Source organism: Euprymna scolopes, chromosome 7 (genome assembly GCF_053919585.1).
Source record: "Euprymna scolopes isolate OS-2025 chromosome 7, ASM5391958v1, whole genome shotgun sequence".
Classification (NCBI taxonomy): domain Eukaryota; kingdom Metazoa; phylum Mollusca; class Cephalopoda; order Sepiida; family Sepiolidae; genus Euprymna; species Euprymna scolopes.
Window position 1 is genome coordinate 123,476,889 of NC_136488.1, and position 18,991 is coordinate 123,495,879.

General features: G+C 31.7%; 1 protein-coding gene across 11 annotated transcripts in view; it reads right to left on the bottom strand.

Moving 5' to 3' along the window:
- LOC145279918 (nipped-B-like protein) overlaps nucleotides 1–18,991 on the bottom strand; it is a 480,085-nt gene that overhangs the window by 140,342 nt on the left and 320,752 nt on the right. For 10 of the 11 annotated variants that reach the window (XM_080131479.1, XM_080131478.1, XM_080131476.1 and 7 more), the window contains one exon: nucleotides 8,669–8,805. The exons of the other annotated variant lie outside the window; for it this stretch is intronic. In XM_080131479.1, coding sequence (XP_079987605.1) covers nucleotides 8,669–8,805 — 137 coding nt within the window. The remainder of the gene's footprint in view (nucleotides 1–8,668; nucleotides 8,806–18,991) is intronic. 11 annotated transcript variants of the gene reach the window in all.

Below are 18,991 nucleotides of genomic sequence, written 5' to 3' on the forward strand. Positions count from 1 at the left end.
TTGAATCCATGTTTTAAAAGATGGGTCAATAACGCAAGTCATATTAGAAAGCAGAAACTCTCAGTTCACAAACACATTGGGAAGATGCCATTGTGGTGATGCATCGATAGTTGCATGCATATTCATTGCTTCATCACAAATATTTGTGGATTTCTTTCTTTCTTTTTTCCTGATTAGGGCAATGATATTATATTTACATAAGAAACGGTTTTTATTTTAATTTTTTAAATAACAAGTACCTTTAAAAAAGAAAAACAAGTTTTTAAATTTAAAAAAAAAAAAAAAGGATTTCTCCAGCAATAAAAAAAATATTAATGCTTAATATCCTTAATGCTCACTGTTTGCATGCAAACCAGTTTCATTTTATTTATATATATATATATATATATATATATATATATATATATATATATATATACTAGCGGGGGTACCCGGCGTTGCCCGAGTGTTTGTTTCCGGGACGGGGGGGACGGGGTTAAAAAAATGTCATGGTAGGTAAGTAGGAAGGATCAAACCCGGAGTCATGAGTAAAAGTAGGAAAATAAAGTGTGAAAAGAAAAACAAAAAAAAAAACATCTGCAACGTTAACAGTTCGGCCACCAAGAAAAGTCCATTCCAGTTGTTTATTTAGGGGGGAAAAAAAAAAAAAAAAAAAAAAACGACTACGGTAGGTCGGCGCGAACGTGAAAATATAATGTGAATTGTCCAGCACGCTAACCACTACGCCACAGAGCACTGCAGCTTAGTTTAGCGATTTTAAATAACTTCACATGAAAGAACTACGAAGCCAAACCGGTGTTCTCTTCTCAACTGTTCCTTGTGAACGATCCCCAAACGGTGTTAAGTGGTGGCAGGGGGAGGAGGAATTTATTAGAGAGAAAATATTTCACCACTTCTTTTGATCTTAACCGATTTTGGCCGTGACTTCTCAGCAGAAAAAGTATAGAAATCTAAGATTATCGAGGAATTTGAGAAATAATAAGCCTATAACACACCTCAGATATTGTTCTGCCGTTTGTGCATATTATATTTGCATGAAATATTTTGATTTTTAATCCTATTAATGTCAAAATCAGACGGGAAAAAATGAGTTCATTTTATTTATATAGAAGATAGATAGAAGATAGAAGATAGATAGATAGAGAAGAGAAGAGGAGATATATATAGTTCAGGCTGATTCGACAAAGAATCAATTTCTAAAAGAAAAATTGTAACTTAATATTTAAAATATTCCATAGAGCTATTAATACAGTATTAAATTCAAGATTGCTTCACTCTGTGATTTGATGACAATTTTGGAACAAAATAATTTTTAGATAAATCGAAGGTAAACACAGACAATCCAGGCTGCTTATTCCAACATCTTCATCAAAAAGTCGAAAAGACAAATTGAGAAGCAATCCTAAGGAGAAAAAAAAAATCAGAAAAATCGCAAATGGATATGTTGGAGCAAGCATTTTAGATAAGGTATGTCTAATATGTGGGCCATTAGAAGTTTATTTGTAGTCTGCACTGATTTTAAGCAACTTTGTGTGGGAGATAAAATAAAATGATCAAAATGTGTTTTTTTTTTTTTTTTTTAGAGAAAGTTTTTTTTTGTTTTTGTTTTTAGAGAAAGTATTTTTTTAATCCACTGATAGAAAGTTTAGAACCGAACAACCTCGATTTGAAATTACAGGATAAAAACGAGCTCATCACTCAGTTGTATGATGACGTCAAATGTTTCATTACAAAATTTGATTTAAAAAAGTGACAGGCATCAAATGAAAATATAGTTTGTTTTTTTTCAACATGAAAAGAGCTGAAAAACAGTATTAATACTATTGTTATGTAGTTCGAACACAAGAAAGTATTTGTTATTTATTTATCTGTCTGTCGATCTATCTATGTGTATTATCGATATATCTCTCGATCTAGTTATCTATTTCTGTATCTATCCATTGAACTAACGGGAAAGATTAAAATACTTTATGTAAAGTGAAAAGAACAATTTTTTTAACCTGCCTAATGTATATCAAGATGACAGAATGTCAACTTAAACTGACCTTGTGTCAAACTTTTATTTCTTGGTAAAGCAAAAAGAAAACCTGCACACTTTTGTCATCATCATCATCATCATCGTGGTGGTGGTGGTGGCGACGACGACGACGACAAAAGTGTGCACCACCACCACCACCATCAAAATACAGGTGCAATACTAATATTCAGACACCCTTGGTTCCAGAGGCTTACAGAATTAAATATTGTGCCAAACCATCCAATTTCATCATAATAATAATAATAATAATAATAATAATAATAATAATAATTCATCAACACATCCCTAAACCACTCATTATACACATACACTGGCTCTCAACCGCTAGATATTGCTAGATACCTAAACGGCAATTCAAACTTTTTCGTTAATAGAAATAGACCGATTAATGTCTCAGTTATTACTTGACTTTTCCTGTGAAGCAATAACTAGTGTTAAATTTAAGAAACTGAAAATGAAAGGGAAACTACAACCAACAGGTACAGTATAAACAAACAAATTGATTGTGTGTTACACACTGAATTATCTGTCCGATGCCTAGTAAACTACTTTAAGTGGCAGTGAAATCATCAAGTCCCCTCTCATGATTTTGTTCAGGTTAAATGAGGGTTCTGAATGGCCATCAGTTGTTGGAAAACCTATATCGTCCTGTGAATCAATATCCTTGAAAAATTATGATATATGCAAATGTTTAGTTTCATTACACATTATTTTTCATTTAGCTGAACTTATTATTTAAAAATTAAAACTTTAAATAATTCTGAATAGTAATTTAAAAACGTAGTTAATTAATATCATATGGAATATCTGAATATGCTTATTAATCCCCCGATTTATCGGAGAGGGACCTATGTTCCCCGTGCATCCGTTAGTCCAAATGATTGCCAGATAACCATCCATTAGTTTATCCTGAAATTTTGCCACAAATTGTATTTCATTAAATAGATGTGCACAGTAAAAAAAAATTTTTTTGCAAAAATTCCCGTTACATCCCCAGGGGTTCAAAAGAGGTAAAAAATGCCCCCAAAATAGCCAAAAATGACATGTTTTGACCCATAACTTTTGATCCATCGATTAGATTTTTTCTGAAACTTGGCCAAAATGTGGAGCACATTATTCTTAGTATGGGTGACCCTGACAAAATTCTGGTTCACGTCCCCAGTGATTTTCAGTGCTAAAAGCACTCCTTTTTGTGGCTCTTTTTTCATATTTCTCAACAAACTTGATATGTCTGACTGGTTTTTCACAGTCGTCAACTAAAATATACATGTGTTATGGCCTGAAACTGCACTGTTATCCATTTACACTGGGATTCGGCATCCCCAGAGACTCAAATAAATAATGGCAAACAATCTATGAAAGATTAATGCAAGCAACAGTACATGTAGTCACTAGCTTTGTCTTCTCTGCGCCAGCCTCTCGAACCAAAGGTTCTCAAGTCCTTTGCCACCCTTACTCAAGGCACGCCTCCATGCTGGTCTATCTTCAGTTAGCTTCTCCCACACATTCACATCGATGCTAAGAGCGATCAGATCCCGTTTGGCCACATCTTTAAAGCGCAGCAACGGGTGACCGCGGCTTCTTGATCCATTTGCTAGTTCGCTGTAAAGGATATCCTTAGGGAGATGGCCATCGGTCATTCTGCGCAGGTGTCCTCCTGTTTAATGGATATTCCCTTGTTGATGTTGGATCCAAGATACGCAAAGCTCTCGACAGTCTCTAGTTCATGGCCATTGATGGTGACTAGTGATGCGTCACCCTGGTGCATCACAACTGTCTTCTTCACACTGATTACCAGTGCGGACTCCGCACAAGCAGCACTCAATTTGTCAAGCAACCATGAGTGCGAGACCAATGCAGCATCGTCTGCAAACAGCAGCTCAAGTATTAGGACTTTTCGAATCTTGGTTTTGGCACGTAGGCGAGCCAAGTTAAAAAGTTCTCTATCAGAGCGAGTATGAAGGAACACACTGTCTTCGTCCTTGTGATTTCCAAAAGCGCGGTGCAGAAGAACTGAGAAGAAGATGCCAAACAGTGTGGGAGCGAACACACAACCTTGCTTGACTCCACTGCACTCGGGAAAGTTGTCAGACATGTCAGCCTGGAAGAAGACTGCGGCTGTCATGTTATCATGGAGCGATCTTATCAAACTAAGAAGAGTTGGTGGACAGCCCAACTTTTGTAGGATGGCAAACAGACCATCTCTACTGACCATGTCAAAAGCTTTCGTGAGGTCCACAAATGCAATATGGAGAGGTCTATGTTGTACTCTGCATTTTTCCTGGATTTGACGCACTGAAAATATCATGTCCGTGGTTGAGCGCCCGCTGCGGAAGCTGCATTGCGATTCTAGATAAACGCAGTTTGCAATCTGCTGGAGCCTTGGGAGGAGCACTCTGATAAAGACTTTGCCGGTGAGACTGAGTGAAGATATACCACGGTAGTTATTGCAATCTCCTTTGTTTCCTTTCTTGAATAAAGTGACAATTTTAGCATCTTTCATAGCTGTGGGAAATTTTCCGTTGCGCCAACTGGTGCAGAGGAGGTCGTACAAGTGCGGGAGCAGGAACTTATCGCACTTGAGCAGGTTTGCTGGAATCTCGTCGGTACCTGGGGTCTTCCCTACATTCGTGTATTAGAGAGCTACTTCGAGTTCTGACATAGTTGGAATGTTGTCCAATTCGACTAGGGTGTCGAAGTTCGGAGTGGAATTTAAAGCTGTGACTGTGATGTTGCGCGGTTCGCCATATAGTACAGAGTAGTGCTCCACCCAGCATTCAAGCTGCTTCATAGGATCAGTGATGAGCTCCCCTGTAGTAGATTTTAAAGGGCAAACTTTCTTTGCGCTCGGTCCAGTTGCCTTGCGGAGTCCACGGTACATCACACATAGTTTATCGCAGTCAGCAGCAGTCTGGATTTCGTCACACAGGTTGTTTTGGTACGCATCTCTCTTGGGACTTTTAGGGCTAAAAAAACATGTTCTTTTGGAGCACTTTTTTCATATTACTCAAAAACTTTATATGTATGTCCATATAATGGTTTTCCATGGTGCTGAATTCAAATATACATGTCTTAAGGTGTGAAACTGCACCGTTTGTCCATTTTCACTGGGATTCAGCATTCCCAGGAGCTCAAAAGGGGGTCACAAATGCCCCAAAATTGCAAACAAATGACACTTTTTACCCCATAACTTTTGCCCCATCCATTAGATTTTTCTGAAACTTGGCGAAAACGTGAAGGAAAGGTTGACCCTTCAAGCTTCTCACATGCATCATTTCTTCACTATTTTTTGTGGCGTCATCTCACAGGCAACACCAGTGTGGGACCACGCACGCACGAGTGTTTTAATTGATATAATACAGAATATCATAATATGCTCATTTTAATTGCTATCATATAGAATATCTGAATATGCTTATTTTTATTGATATCATATAGAATATGTGAATATGCTTATTTTTATTGATATCATAGAGAATATCTGAATATGCTCATTTCAGGGTTATGTAGAATATCTGAATATGCTCATTTTTATTGATATCGTAGATTATCTAAATATACTCATTTTTATTGATATCATAGAGAATATCTGAATATGCTCATTTTTATTGATTTCATAGAGAATATCTGAATATGCTCATTTTTATTGATATCATATAGAATATCAGAATATGCTCATTTTATTGATATCATGTAGAATATCTGAATATGCTAGTTTTTATTGATATCATAGAGAATATCTGAATATGATCATTTTAATTGATATCATAAAACATCTAACTATGCTCATTTTAATTGAAATAATCTGGATTATCTGAATATGCTCATTGAAACTGATATCATATGGAGTATCCGAATATGCTCATTTTAAATAATATATGGAATATCATACTATGCTCAATATTAAATGATATATAGAATATTAGAATATCTTGATTTTAATTGATATCATATAGAATATCTGAATATGCGGGTTTTAATTGTTATCTTATGGAATATTAAATCACAATAATTTTTAAAAGATATTATATGGAATATCTGAACATGCTCATTTTAAATGATATCAAATAGAATATATGAATATGGTCATTTTAATTGATATCAAATGAAATATCTGAATAAGCTCATTTTAATCAATATCAAATTGAATACAAGACTATGCTCATTTCACATTAGAGTATTTTTATTCAAGAGTACTGTACAATTTTTTGTCAAAAGGTTTTTCTTAAAATGTAGGAATTGAACTAATCTAAGAGTTAATAAATCAATATTTTGAGAAAGAATAAAAAGAAAAACAAGAGTTTGTTAAGATATGAAAAGATGAAAATAATGTAGCAGCACAAAAAAGAGTGACCAACACAGATACAGGAAATGAAAGCTATTAACAATAATGACATGCAGTTGAATAGAGTAGAAAATGATCACTTTTTTGCCAGAACAAATTCATTAAATACTGTTTTTAGTCAATCTCTTTTTACAAATAAATGGTTGTTTAATCAATTGCGTTTATATTCATTACAATAAACTGTTTATTACTTCTGTTTGAATCGTGCTACACCTCTCCCATCCTTGGCAGAATATTCCAAGTTCTTTCTTTTTAACCTTGCATAGGTTCATAATTTATCTTCAGCAGATTAGGCTTAGCATATTAATAAATGTAATATCATTTTCTTCATAAAAAATCATATTTTGTATATTTTTTCTCATCTTCGTTGTAGTTATGTCCACAATGGTTCAGCTTATGTAACCCCTGATCTTCTTCAGGTGCACCTTTTGCAACTTGAAAACCTAAGTTGTATTCAAGAACCTATATGAAATTTCGAACTAAATCTTTAATTTAATTTACAGGAATAAATTACTATCATTCCATCAGCTATGATCACGTAAAAAAATGTGTTAATTTTATGTTATTCTTAATCACTATCGCCTGTAGCCAGGATTGAACCATCAACTTCCAAAAGATTTTTACTTAAAACTGATTTTTGACCAACATTGTTTATTTATACCACATGTCTATGTAAATAATAAATAATGATTGCATTAAAATTAGCATGATTTTAAAATAGCTTTCAACAAGTCTCCAATGGTAAGACAGCACGTCTATATTTACCCCACTATTGCATTCTGACAGAGTTAGCATAAAAACAAATGAGAATAAGCATGGAATTTTGAACAGAATCTTATATTTAATCCATGGAGGTAGAATGCTCTTGTTCCATCAGCCATGATTGATTAGAAGTCCTAAATAATTCGCAATTATATTTTGAGTGTTGCCTGCATTGAGAATTGAACCTTCAACGTCCAGAATATTGTAAATTACAACTAAATTTACCAAGTATGTTATCCACTACGTCACCCATAGAAAACAAGATTCTCAAATTCAACAGAGGGATTCCCAAGTTTAGCAAGATACAGTTGAAGAAGGATGGAGGTGACATCAGCCAAAACATTGTGAACATAACACTCAAGATGAGAACAGTAGTCCGAAGAATCCAAATAATATGAATAATCAATCCTCATCTCCAAATTTCAGATCCATAATACCAAAAATGATTGTTAGCAACTAATTTCATTAATATTATTAACTTCAGAACGTTTGTAGGAAAACAAGAAAATTTCACATGACAACAGAAAAAAATTAATGACGGCTATAAACAGGAAATGCAAATCACTTCAAAAACTTTCAATTAGATGATCACACAAAAAGTTTAAGTTTTCAAAGACATCGTGTAGACCAAAAAAAAAACAAAAAAAAAACCTGTATTTATCATCTAAATCTATTACAAACATTGTAAGGATTTCATTGAATATATAATTTTACTGACATGTTCAATTGCATTTAATTATATAGGTAAATCCTTTGATGTATGTTAACTGAGAGAGGATCTTAAATAGAAAATTTAGTACACATTTTATTGTCATTCATCGCAATTTCTTTTCCGTTTCCCAAGTGAGCCTCCCCACCACCATTTTCTTTTCAACAATAAAAATTGAAAAGCCCAGGTTAAATTCTGGCACGTGATCTATTTCTCCACTGAAAGAATTAAGAAAACATTGATTTTAAACGATTAAGACATGAAAATATTGAATACTTTCATTTCTTATAAAAGAAACAGGAGAGCAACAGTAACAAAACCGTATGCAGTCACTGCTTAAATAACATTATACATTAATTCGGTTAGCCCTCGATATCTACAGTTTCACAGAAACACTGGAAATGTGGTCGTTCTTCAGCCAATGGTCTGAAAAGTGGTCATTCAACATCTTCAATATATGTTAAATAACCACTATCAGACTATTGGCTGAAAAAGTAACTACAAGCTTTATTCATTAGACCAATGATCTGGATTTCAGTGTTTCCATAAAACCCACAAATATTGATGGTCGATCAAATTAATGCATACTATTATTTGTTATAGAATATTTGCTCCTACATTGAGCAACTGGATCATTTCTCCTGTACAAAAACACAGCATCATACTATACGAGATAACTATGTATACCATGCATACATATACAACAATGTACACATATATGCATAACAGTTTCTATGAGCATAGCTATATACATATAAACGCACGTATATATGTACATAGCAGAGATCAAGAAAACAGGCACAATATTCAATACCTGTATATTGTTCATGTCCTTGATTTTGAGCAAAATGCTGGTACCTCTGTTGGTGATGGTATCGTGTTGATGGGTAAAAGTTGGTGGGCTGAGAATATTGAATATTTGGATACCTTGGGCTACTTTGCTGCGGACATCTACAGGTCAGGAGGGAGAAAGAGAAAAATACATTCATACAATCAGCTGAAAAAACAGAGTAGAAAGAAAACAAGAACCAGACTTGCACAGACTTTCTTTTCACAAGGTGTTTGGCAGCAGCATACTTTTGTCCACTGCCACTCTGTCAAGTGAAAAGGGAGACGATTAAGTATTCCAATTTTAGCAGATCATGTGAAACATATCTTTGATTTATTTAAAAATCTTTTTTTTTTCTTTTTTTTTTTAATTGTATTTTTACGATTTTCATTCATTCTCTCACAAGAAAATAAAAATGAATTGAAAGAAACAAAATGTTTACTAAATGATTGAGTAATGGTCACAGGCAATGCGATACATAGAGCATTCATAGGGAGAGGCAAAGAGATAGTGAAACTATGAAAGAGAGAGAATGAAATGGAGGATCTGAGAAAAAGAGGGACAAGCTTAGAAGAGAGCAGAGAGAAAGAATGAAGAGAGAGGCAATAAGAATGGGAGGGAAGAAAGTAATAATGGGGAAAAATAGAGTAAGAATGGAGATAGAGAGAAAGAGAGAGAGAGATGCATAATGAAGAGCGATTAAGAATGGGCAGAGAAAGAAAGTAAAATTCGGCAGAGTGAAAGAGAGAGTAAGAATGGAGAGAGTATGAGAAAAAGAATAGAGAAAAAGGAGGGTGAGAAAGACAGAAGAAGAACGATTGAGGTGGGAGGGGGTTCAAAGAGGAAGATAGAAAGAGGAGGGCAGAGAGTCAGGAAGTGTAGAGAGAGAGAGAGAGAAAGGGGAGTAGGGGAGGAATAATGAAAATGACAAAAATGCTCTTTTGCCATTATAAGATAGAAAAAAATGAAAAAAAAAAAAAAAAAGAGACACCAAAACCATTCTATAATGCATATCATATGAGATGCATGTCCAAATGCAGATAGTACAATTTTAGTTTTGGTATCAATTTTGCCCTCCCCCACCTAGGTTTAGCAGTGATTTCACTATTTCAATAAGGAGGTGATCAACTTTCAAACTCGATCGTTCTCTTTTCTTTTCTTTTTTTTTTTTAAAGAAAAATCAACATTTGATGATACTTTTCAACAGTTAAATCTTTAAAATAATAACCATGATTCAAGATTTCAGGAAACATTTATGAAGAAGAAACTTTGTTTCTGTTCTAATTCTATTTCAGCATCATTGTGTCTGTATCAGAGGAGGGCAGAGTCTACCTAAACAGCATGAAACAATGACAGTGAGAGGATCACTTTCAAGTAAATTACCATTGTACATTTTGATTAGTTTTTTTCTTCTTGAAACAAATTGTTTTTTGCATTCCCCTTCCCTGGAATATCATTTTATATGACCCCTACACCAAATGAAATTGAAAAGTAAGATTGATAAATAAATAAATAAATAAATAAATAAAAAGTAAATAAAAAATAAATAAAATAGTAAAAAAAAAAATAATTTGAATTTAACTTTTGCTTTACTTTCATTCTGTTTATATCTTTATATCTCACCATATTGAAATCACTTCTTATGAATTATCTATATAAAATTGTTTTTTAGCAGGTTTTGTGTTTTTTTTTCTGTTAATAATTTACTTTAAAATGAGATTAAAACGAAAATCTTTTTGTTTTTTTGTTTTTTTTTATTCAATAAAGCAATGTTAAAACATCTCTAGTGCAGAGTGCAATTATATTGTTCAATTTTGAGTTCCAAGTTTATTTTTGATTTAAAGTCTATTTACCAAAATATATTTAAAAAATTTACAGAAAAATGTTGAAAAAAAAATATGTTTATATTTATTTATGCTGCTCCACTTCTTATTTGTATTTTATTTAGGAAAATTGTAAGTATAATGATTAAAATATCTAATACAAATCATCTTTGTGATAGAAAAAGGCCACATGCACTGCTAAGGTATGTTTAATATTTTGCCATAGTAAAGTTGAAAGATCCTAGTATTAATATTAAAGCAAAGATTGTTGTTTTTCTTAATGCGGAGGAATATCCAGCTCAACAAAAGAGTGTGCTCTGGATGGGATGAAAATAAAATAAAAAATCTCTCACTCAAGAAGGATCACTTCTCCTTTATACATGGTATAATCACATTTGCACACCAGTTTTTCATTAGTCCACCAAAGTTAATCAACGTTGAGCCTGATCATACTAGATACATGAACATTTGTGAATATCAGGCGCTGTATGTAGGAGGATGTTAATATATCTCTGCGAGAAATGCAAAAACTTAACACAATCATCTTTGATTGGAATATACAAGCAACTGGGAACACTTATGAATTTCATATTCCCTTAACACTTAAACCTTTGTTGAAGGAAGTTCAACCCACCTAGGATGAGTGCTACTGCATCTCTCCTTTTCTGACCAAGAACTATTATTACACTCTGATCTTAGCATGAAGGCAGGCAAGTTATGTTAAAATATTCAGTAGAGAAAACAATTAGTAATTTCATAGTTCACAGGTGTAGATTGACATTTAACATTAATTCAAAACAAATTTTTCGGAATTTTTGAGAAAGGATTGATGATTTGAATTATTTGGACTTCTGTTCTCATCTCGATTGTAATTTTTGTGACGTTTTAGTTGATTTGACTTCCAACCTTCAAGTGCATTTTGTTGAATTCAGGAATCTACAAAATTTCGACTGGAACTATGTTTAATCCACAGGGGCAGCTTACTCATGTTCCGTCTGACATCATTGGATAGACGTCCTTGATAATCGGTTATTGCACTGAAGATTGAACCTTCAACCTCCAAAGGACTGCAACTTAGAACTAAATATTACTTAGCAGTTTATTCATTACATCACCGGTCCTTGCAGGCAATATGCACTTAAAGATGGCCGGATGTTACTTCGATTGAAATTTATGAGGATAGCATCTAAGCTAAGAATAATAGTCAAAATAAACTAAATAATATAAATTGGTTTGTTTATTCACAAACTCTTCCTAAAGTTTTTATATATATATATATATATATATATATATATATATATATATATATATATATATATATAATTTGAGGTTGCTATTTTCCAGAAGTAAGATAATATAAATTGGTTTGTTTATTCACAAACTCTTCCTAAAGTTTTTATATATATATATATATATATATATATATATATATATATAATTTGAGGTTGCTATTTTCCAGAAGTAAGATAACCAGTGAAATATAACGAGGTTAATACAAGAGTGCTCAATATTGAAGTAGAGCAAGGTTGCTACACAGGCATAAGCATGTTTATGACTGTATAGCAACACATTACTGTTTATGTAAAAACAGATTGAAAGTGTGTACATATTAGCCAGAGTACTTTGGCTAAATATATTTCATTTAGATTTACTATTATGATTCTATAAAGCTTCATATATATCCTATTTCTATGAAGTTTACATCATATGTATAAAATTTTAAGAAAATGAAAGTGAGTCCTAAAATCCATGTTATCCTTCAAGTGTAAAATATGTACGTGCCTCAACCTCTAAGTGATCCATAAAGACAGAAATCCCTTAAAATCTCAAATATGTTTATCTGATCTTGACGAATTGTAAAGCATATGTACAAGACACTAATTCAGACAGTTTTGCAACATTTCAGCCTTTTTCAACAGGAGGTGAAACAGGATGCAGTAAAAACAAAGAAAGTAATATGATGGTATGAGCCTAGTGAGAAAGTATATAGTATTGATCCTCATTTAATTCGGAACAATATTGTGTCTTCCTGCTAATCTTCTATATATATATATATATATAAAAGGCAAAATGTGTGTGACCATTTCGTGTATGTCTTCAAAAGGCTTTTCTCGCACACGATCCCGGGTTTGTTACGATCGTTTACAACTGTTTATATAGGTCCTAGATAATAATATCTAGGATTTGGGAAAGTGTGTTGCGTCTAGATTTATTTACATCGAATTTTACAAAATTATTGCTATTTTGGCTTCTCGCATGTTGATTCGGCTATTTTATATAAACAGCGAAACTAATTCAAAGCTAAGTAAGGTTTCTCGGCATCACGCCGGGAAACGTCCAGAAGCAATCAGCTTTGATCAATCTTGTATATCATACAATTGCTATTCAATCTGGACAATTGGGAGCTGCTTTCCCCCCTCCCCAACATCTGTTGGGGGAAAAAAACAGTCAAATTTGGGTAAACAAACCCAAACGCTGCATGACTTCTATTTGACCTTCTTAATTAGGTCAAATGGAGAGCAGAGTTAACTTTTATTGCGCACGCCTGTTTTTATAGTTAAATAAATAAATTCAACCCTGTCTATGTTGTATGTCGCAGTGTCCCAATGGTTAACATCGCATGTTTTTTTTTTTCACACATTAATTTCCAACTCAAGGGGACAGGTTCGATCCTCATACTCACCTACCAAAACATTTTTTTTATTATTATTTAACACCCCTCCCCCCGGAGTTTTGATTTACTTCAAGACACCCGGGCATCGCCGGGTACCCCCCACTAGTCTTCCAATGAAATAACAAATTGTTAATTTCATATTCTATTGATGAATAACCTATACGCATACATCTTGTGTAGATGAAATTTTGTAACTTTTAAGTATTTATTGCAATAAATTATTTACTTTTTGAAATTTCCTTTTTATATTATTACTAGCCTGGATGCCCGGTGTTGCCCGGGTGTTTGGAGGTGTGTGTTGAGCAAAAAAAACAGTGGTAGTAAGCAGGCAGGCTCAAACCCATACCGCGACAAAAAAAAAAAAAAAAAAAAAAAAAAAAGTAACGTCCTTGCTGTTCCATCCATCGCCAAACCGGAAGTGGTGAAGGTTTAAATTAAGGCTAGTCAATCGAAAAGAGGGGATGACTTTTGAAAATATCGGCGAAAAAAGTGACCCCCTCCCTGAAAAAAAGTGCTCAGTTGAGAGTGAAAGAATTAATATTTTAAGCCAATTTTCCGATATTTGTCGTCCAAAGGGTCATGCTTCAAGACAATACCAAATCTCATGAAAATCTGTCGCCTCTATCGAAAGTTTTAGGCAGACATACATACATATATTTAAATAGACAGGTGAGATTTATATTATAGATTATTATGAAGTATTCGTATGGTCCAAAGGCCCAAGTAACTCTCTGCAGTAATACACTTTAAAGTATACAAGACAATAGATTCTCTAGATCTAGACGGTTCATCTAGTGTGTGTGTGTGTGTCATCTATGTGAACAGTGATTAATGTGTATGTGTATATTCTGTTTTAATAGATAACATTATCCTTTTGTTACTTCATTTATATCATAATGGATCATCCCAATATCTCCAACCCATATTGATGAGTGATGTGATCCAGTGTGCACAATGACAATCAAGATCCACACAATGTGAGTACATATATGCAAGATGCCCTTTTTATGAGTGACATAAGATGAGAATGTATCTTATAGCAGCTGAATTAGAGGTTAATATTAGACACATTTTCCAAATATTTAAGGAAAAAATTTCTTTGCAAGCCCCATTCTTCTAATCTTTAAAAATTCAGTATAAATAGTTTATAAATAATTATAAAAGGGTATAAAGCTATTTATGTTCCATATGTCACATTAATTAATGAAATTTGGAGTTAGCAAGACAAATAAATAGCTATATTTTGATTAATTGTTAATTAATGGTTCACAGAAAGAAAAATTAAAAGCTTGCAAAGTTATTATGAGAAATTGTTAACTAAGAATTCTGGGATTGTTGTAATGAAAACCGTTAAGCCTGCCTAATTTGTAACCTTTACCATCCTAAATTTTGGAGCCAGTAAAGTCATCCGATAGATTAATTTAATATATAAAATTAACTTGGTCAGATTTTCCAAGTTAGACTGAAACAGTGATGCATCTGACAAATCAATATTTGATTCTGACTAGCCAATCATTTACTGAAATTTTCAATCTTTGTTCTTTACATAACATGAAATTCCAATCAATTTCATCAATTACATATTCTATCCAGAACAATAATTTCTTTCAGTAGCACTCTTTTTAATTTTTTTTTTTTTTTTGGTCCTTTATTTAAAATAAAATATTAGGTAAAAAATAGTTACTTTTGGCAGTTAAAGCATACTTAAAAAGAATATGCTACTTCATATATGTGTTAATCTTGTCTGAACTTAAATTCTGTCAAACTTCCACTCTTAAAAATTGCCATATAAAATTTGCTAAATATTTTCTTTCACCAGAAAAAATATAACATATGTAAATGTAAGTTGACAGTACGAAAAATCAGTGTAAAAAATTATTCTTTTTTTTTTTTTTTTGCACAAACTACTTGCCATGCAATAATCAGACTTTTTTTAAACTGTTAATAATCTGATGCTTTTAAGCCATAAGAGAATTTACATTCTTTCAATGACAGGGGAAAGACAGTGCTGAATAGTTTGGCAATTTGTTTTTTGTATACAAAATATTGCTTGAGCAGTTTCTCATGTATATTCTAAGAATGTGATCAGGAATAATGTATTTTCATATTATTTACAATAGAAAAGTATAATTTTGTAACTTGTGTATTTTATAGCTATGTAATCTCTATTTAGCGTACTGATTAATGTGAAGTGTGCTAACACATAGTGTAAATAAAAATAATTACACTAATAAGAGTTTTCATGTATATCATTAAAGTGTAATTAGATGAAGGATGAGGACAGATGCAGTGAAGAATTGATGAATTCTAATAAAAAGGTTTTTCTGGAAGCATTTTTAATTAGCAACTAAAAATGAACACGAAGTCAAATTCTATATGTAGCTTTTCTTTATGGATTTATACATTAAGAAAAAAATTGGGAATTTCGACTTAATTTTTTTTACTTACAAAATTAAATCCTTTTGTGTGCATTTTCTCTTATTTGTAAATAAGTTCATCATTTTAATCTCTTGTTAATAGTTTAAAAAAAAATTATTTTGTAGCTTTTAGAAATTGATAAAAAAATCAGTAGTTAAACTGTTAAATAGAAATGGCAAATTTTCATACATTGAAAATTTTGGAAGTTATTTACAATTATTTTATAAATAGAAATAAAAAAAAAAAAAAAAAAAAACATTATCCTGACAAAAGGTTTGTTATACTTTTTTGGTTCAGTTAATGATTCAATGACCAAACAATACATTAATAATTAAATTTTATATTTAGAATCATATTTAAAATAAATGTTTCTAAATTTAAAAAAAAGTGAAATGATACAATTAAAAAAAAAATAAAAAGGCATAACAAAAATAAAAAAAAAATAAAAATATTTTTTGGCAGTGCTGGATAGTAAAAGTGCGAGTCTTATATAGATTTTTTTGTTCGTTTGTTTCCCCACCCCCTCAAAGATAACAGAATATTGTTACTATAGAAAAGAAATTGTAAAAATAAATAAATCAGTATTATCAATTTTCTAGGAAATATCACCTTTATATCATGTCTAAAATTATCCAACAAAGAATTTCTAAGAAGATATAGCAATTAACATCAAAGTCAAATTTTAGGTCATTTTTAATTTCATTCAATTTGATAGTCACAGTGTGACCTCATCATCAATTAATATGCAAAACATTAAAAATGAAAGAGTTCATAGGAAAATGCAATAAGCGGCTGGTATCTGTAAATAGTATCATTTATATATTTACTAATCTAATGTAATCTAATGAAGGTGTAAAATTTTAAAAGTTGGACCTAAATAGCATTTAAACTGTCAAATCAAACTGATTCTGACTAGGCAATTTTGAGTTATGTTACACAGTGTTATTGGCACTATAATAGCATCATTTGTTAGTTTATTTTAGAAATTGTGTAGTTATGCTGAGACAACTTGTAACATGAAAACATTCTTACAATTATGATTATCAGCAAGGAGAATCACACATATTTTTAATTGAAGAATAAAAAAGGAGTTGTTTCTCCTACAATTTTACTTCTTGTGCAAACAAAAATTAAAAACTACAATGATTTCACTGCATCGCAGGAAAAATAGGATGGTTATAGCTCGTATCATAATTTTCGCTCCTAATATTCTAATATTGGAATAGACTCAGGTAAAAAGACTGAAATAACTATCTAGTGCCAAACAGAAGTTGAAAATTTTCCACAAGAGTAAGAGTCAGTTTTCACATTCAAAGTGGATAGATAGATAAAATTAGAAATCATCCCTCACCCCCTGACCTTTTTCCATCGTTGATAAGTTATAAGCAACAAAATATGGATATTATTGCCAATGTTTCAATGATTCAAGAGAAAAAGAAAAAAAAGGATATATTTATTGCAGAAAGGGAATACAGATAAATAAAATCAAAATAAAGGTAGCAAAAAAAAAGAAAACAAAAGAAGAAACAAAAACAATATGATGACCCAAAAAATAATATTTCCTTAATTGTTAAGCACAATTCCGAAATAGATATAAGAAATTGGAATATCATTTCTCCCCTTCATCCAATACAAACACTACACAAACAATTTACATTTAAAAAAAAATAATGAAATATACAAATAAAATTAAGATATTCATAAAAGAATATCATCTGTAAAAATTAATAGTTGATAGAACAAGATGATAAAATATGCAAAATTGAACATATTGCTGATCAAATGTTGATAAATTTCACGTAATAACAAAATTTATACATTTCTAGATAAAGAAGGATTTTCCATGTAAAAAATATAATACCAATTCACAATAATTACATGCATAATTAATCATTATAATTGTGATTTCAAGCAAATTATTTATTCATAAGTAATTAAAAATATTTATTCATAATTGTGTTCATTAGTTTGGTCCATTCAAAGCTCATGGAAATAATCTGGAATTTTTTTTTATGCCTTTAATCAAAAATTAGGTCGGTGTTTGTACTAATTAAATATTTATATAAAATAACGTTTGAATTGAAGTTGATAAAAAAGTAAAAAAACGTACCTAATTGAAAAGATTAAGAAAAGAAAAAAGAAAAATCGATAGAGAAAAGCAGACAGAAAAGAAAAAATGAAAATGTCTCATTATGAGAATAGATTAGTTATTTGCTGTTTCGATTAAGGGGATGAAATGCAGAAAACTCTGTATTTTAATTGTCAAATATATTTTCATAACTTACCATATATATATATATATATATATATATATATATATATGATGATGATTGCAACGTCTTGTCAGACGAGTGCCACTCCTTCAGACACTTAATGTCTATGAGCCCAAAAATGACTTTTTTTTTTTTTTTAAGTCCTACTGGTGAATTCACATGCTCAAGCAGGCATGATACTGAAGACAGACATTGACATCAATTATTACATGCTTCCAGCATTTCAAGCCTCCACGCGTCACAACTTTTCTATCGCTACAGGACCATTTTTATAAACAAATGCCTGAGGGAGTATTTATACACAGATGATGTTACAGAGTCTTAGCTTTGTACGACAGATAAGTCTCTCTCTTGGTTCAAAATGTTGAGATCCAGCAACAAGCAAGAGCAAGATAGCCAGCAACAAGTTAAACTGCAGACCAGCTTAATGCGAGTACTGGTCTCCCGCTTTATGGTTTTTTAAATCAGTGATTTGCTTCTCCTAGAAAGGTTGCCTTCACCACGGCTTACCGGAGCCCTCTCCACCCCAACACACACATGCATACAAACAAATATACACGGTGCTAGTTGGCCGTTGACCCCGAAAAAGGGTTCATTGGCCCCTTAGAATATGAATACATACACACATACTTGTATTGTTTAATAAGATTTCTTTTAAATAAAGACAACAGCTACACTTAGAGTAAATCTATTAATACTTTAGATATATAAATTTCTTATGTTACTTTTGTAAACAAAACAAATTGACCACAGAAGGAAATAATGTATTTACTACAAATACAAAAATTAACTCTTAAACAAAAATTTAAAAAAAAAACAGATTAGTTTTACAAATAAAATGGTTTTAATTTTATAAACATAATTTTATGAATTTACTTAATAAATGAATTTTAAGACAATATTTATGAATTCTTATGGAACCAAATTTAGTCAAATATTTGTCAGTCAGACTAATAATTATAAACAATAATGAAATATTTTTATAGGTACGTGCTTTACCTACTTAGTGTTACCTGGAAATAAAAGAAAAAAGACTTATTTACGAAAAAACAGAAATTAATTTTGGCAAATTTAATTTCATAATCAAATTATTCTATCAAATAGGAACATTTAAAAGTTC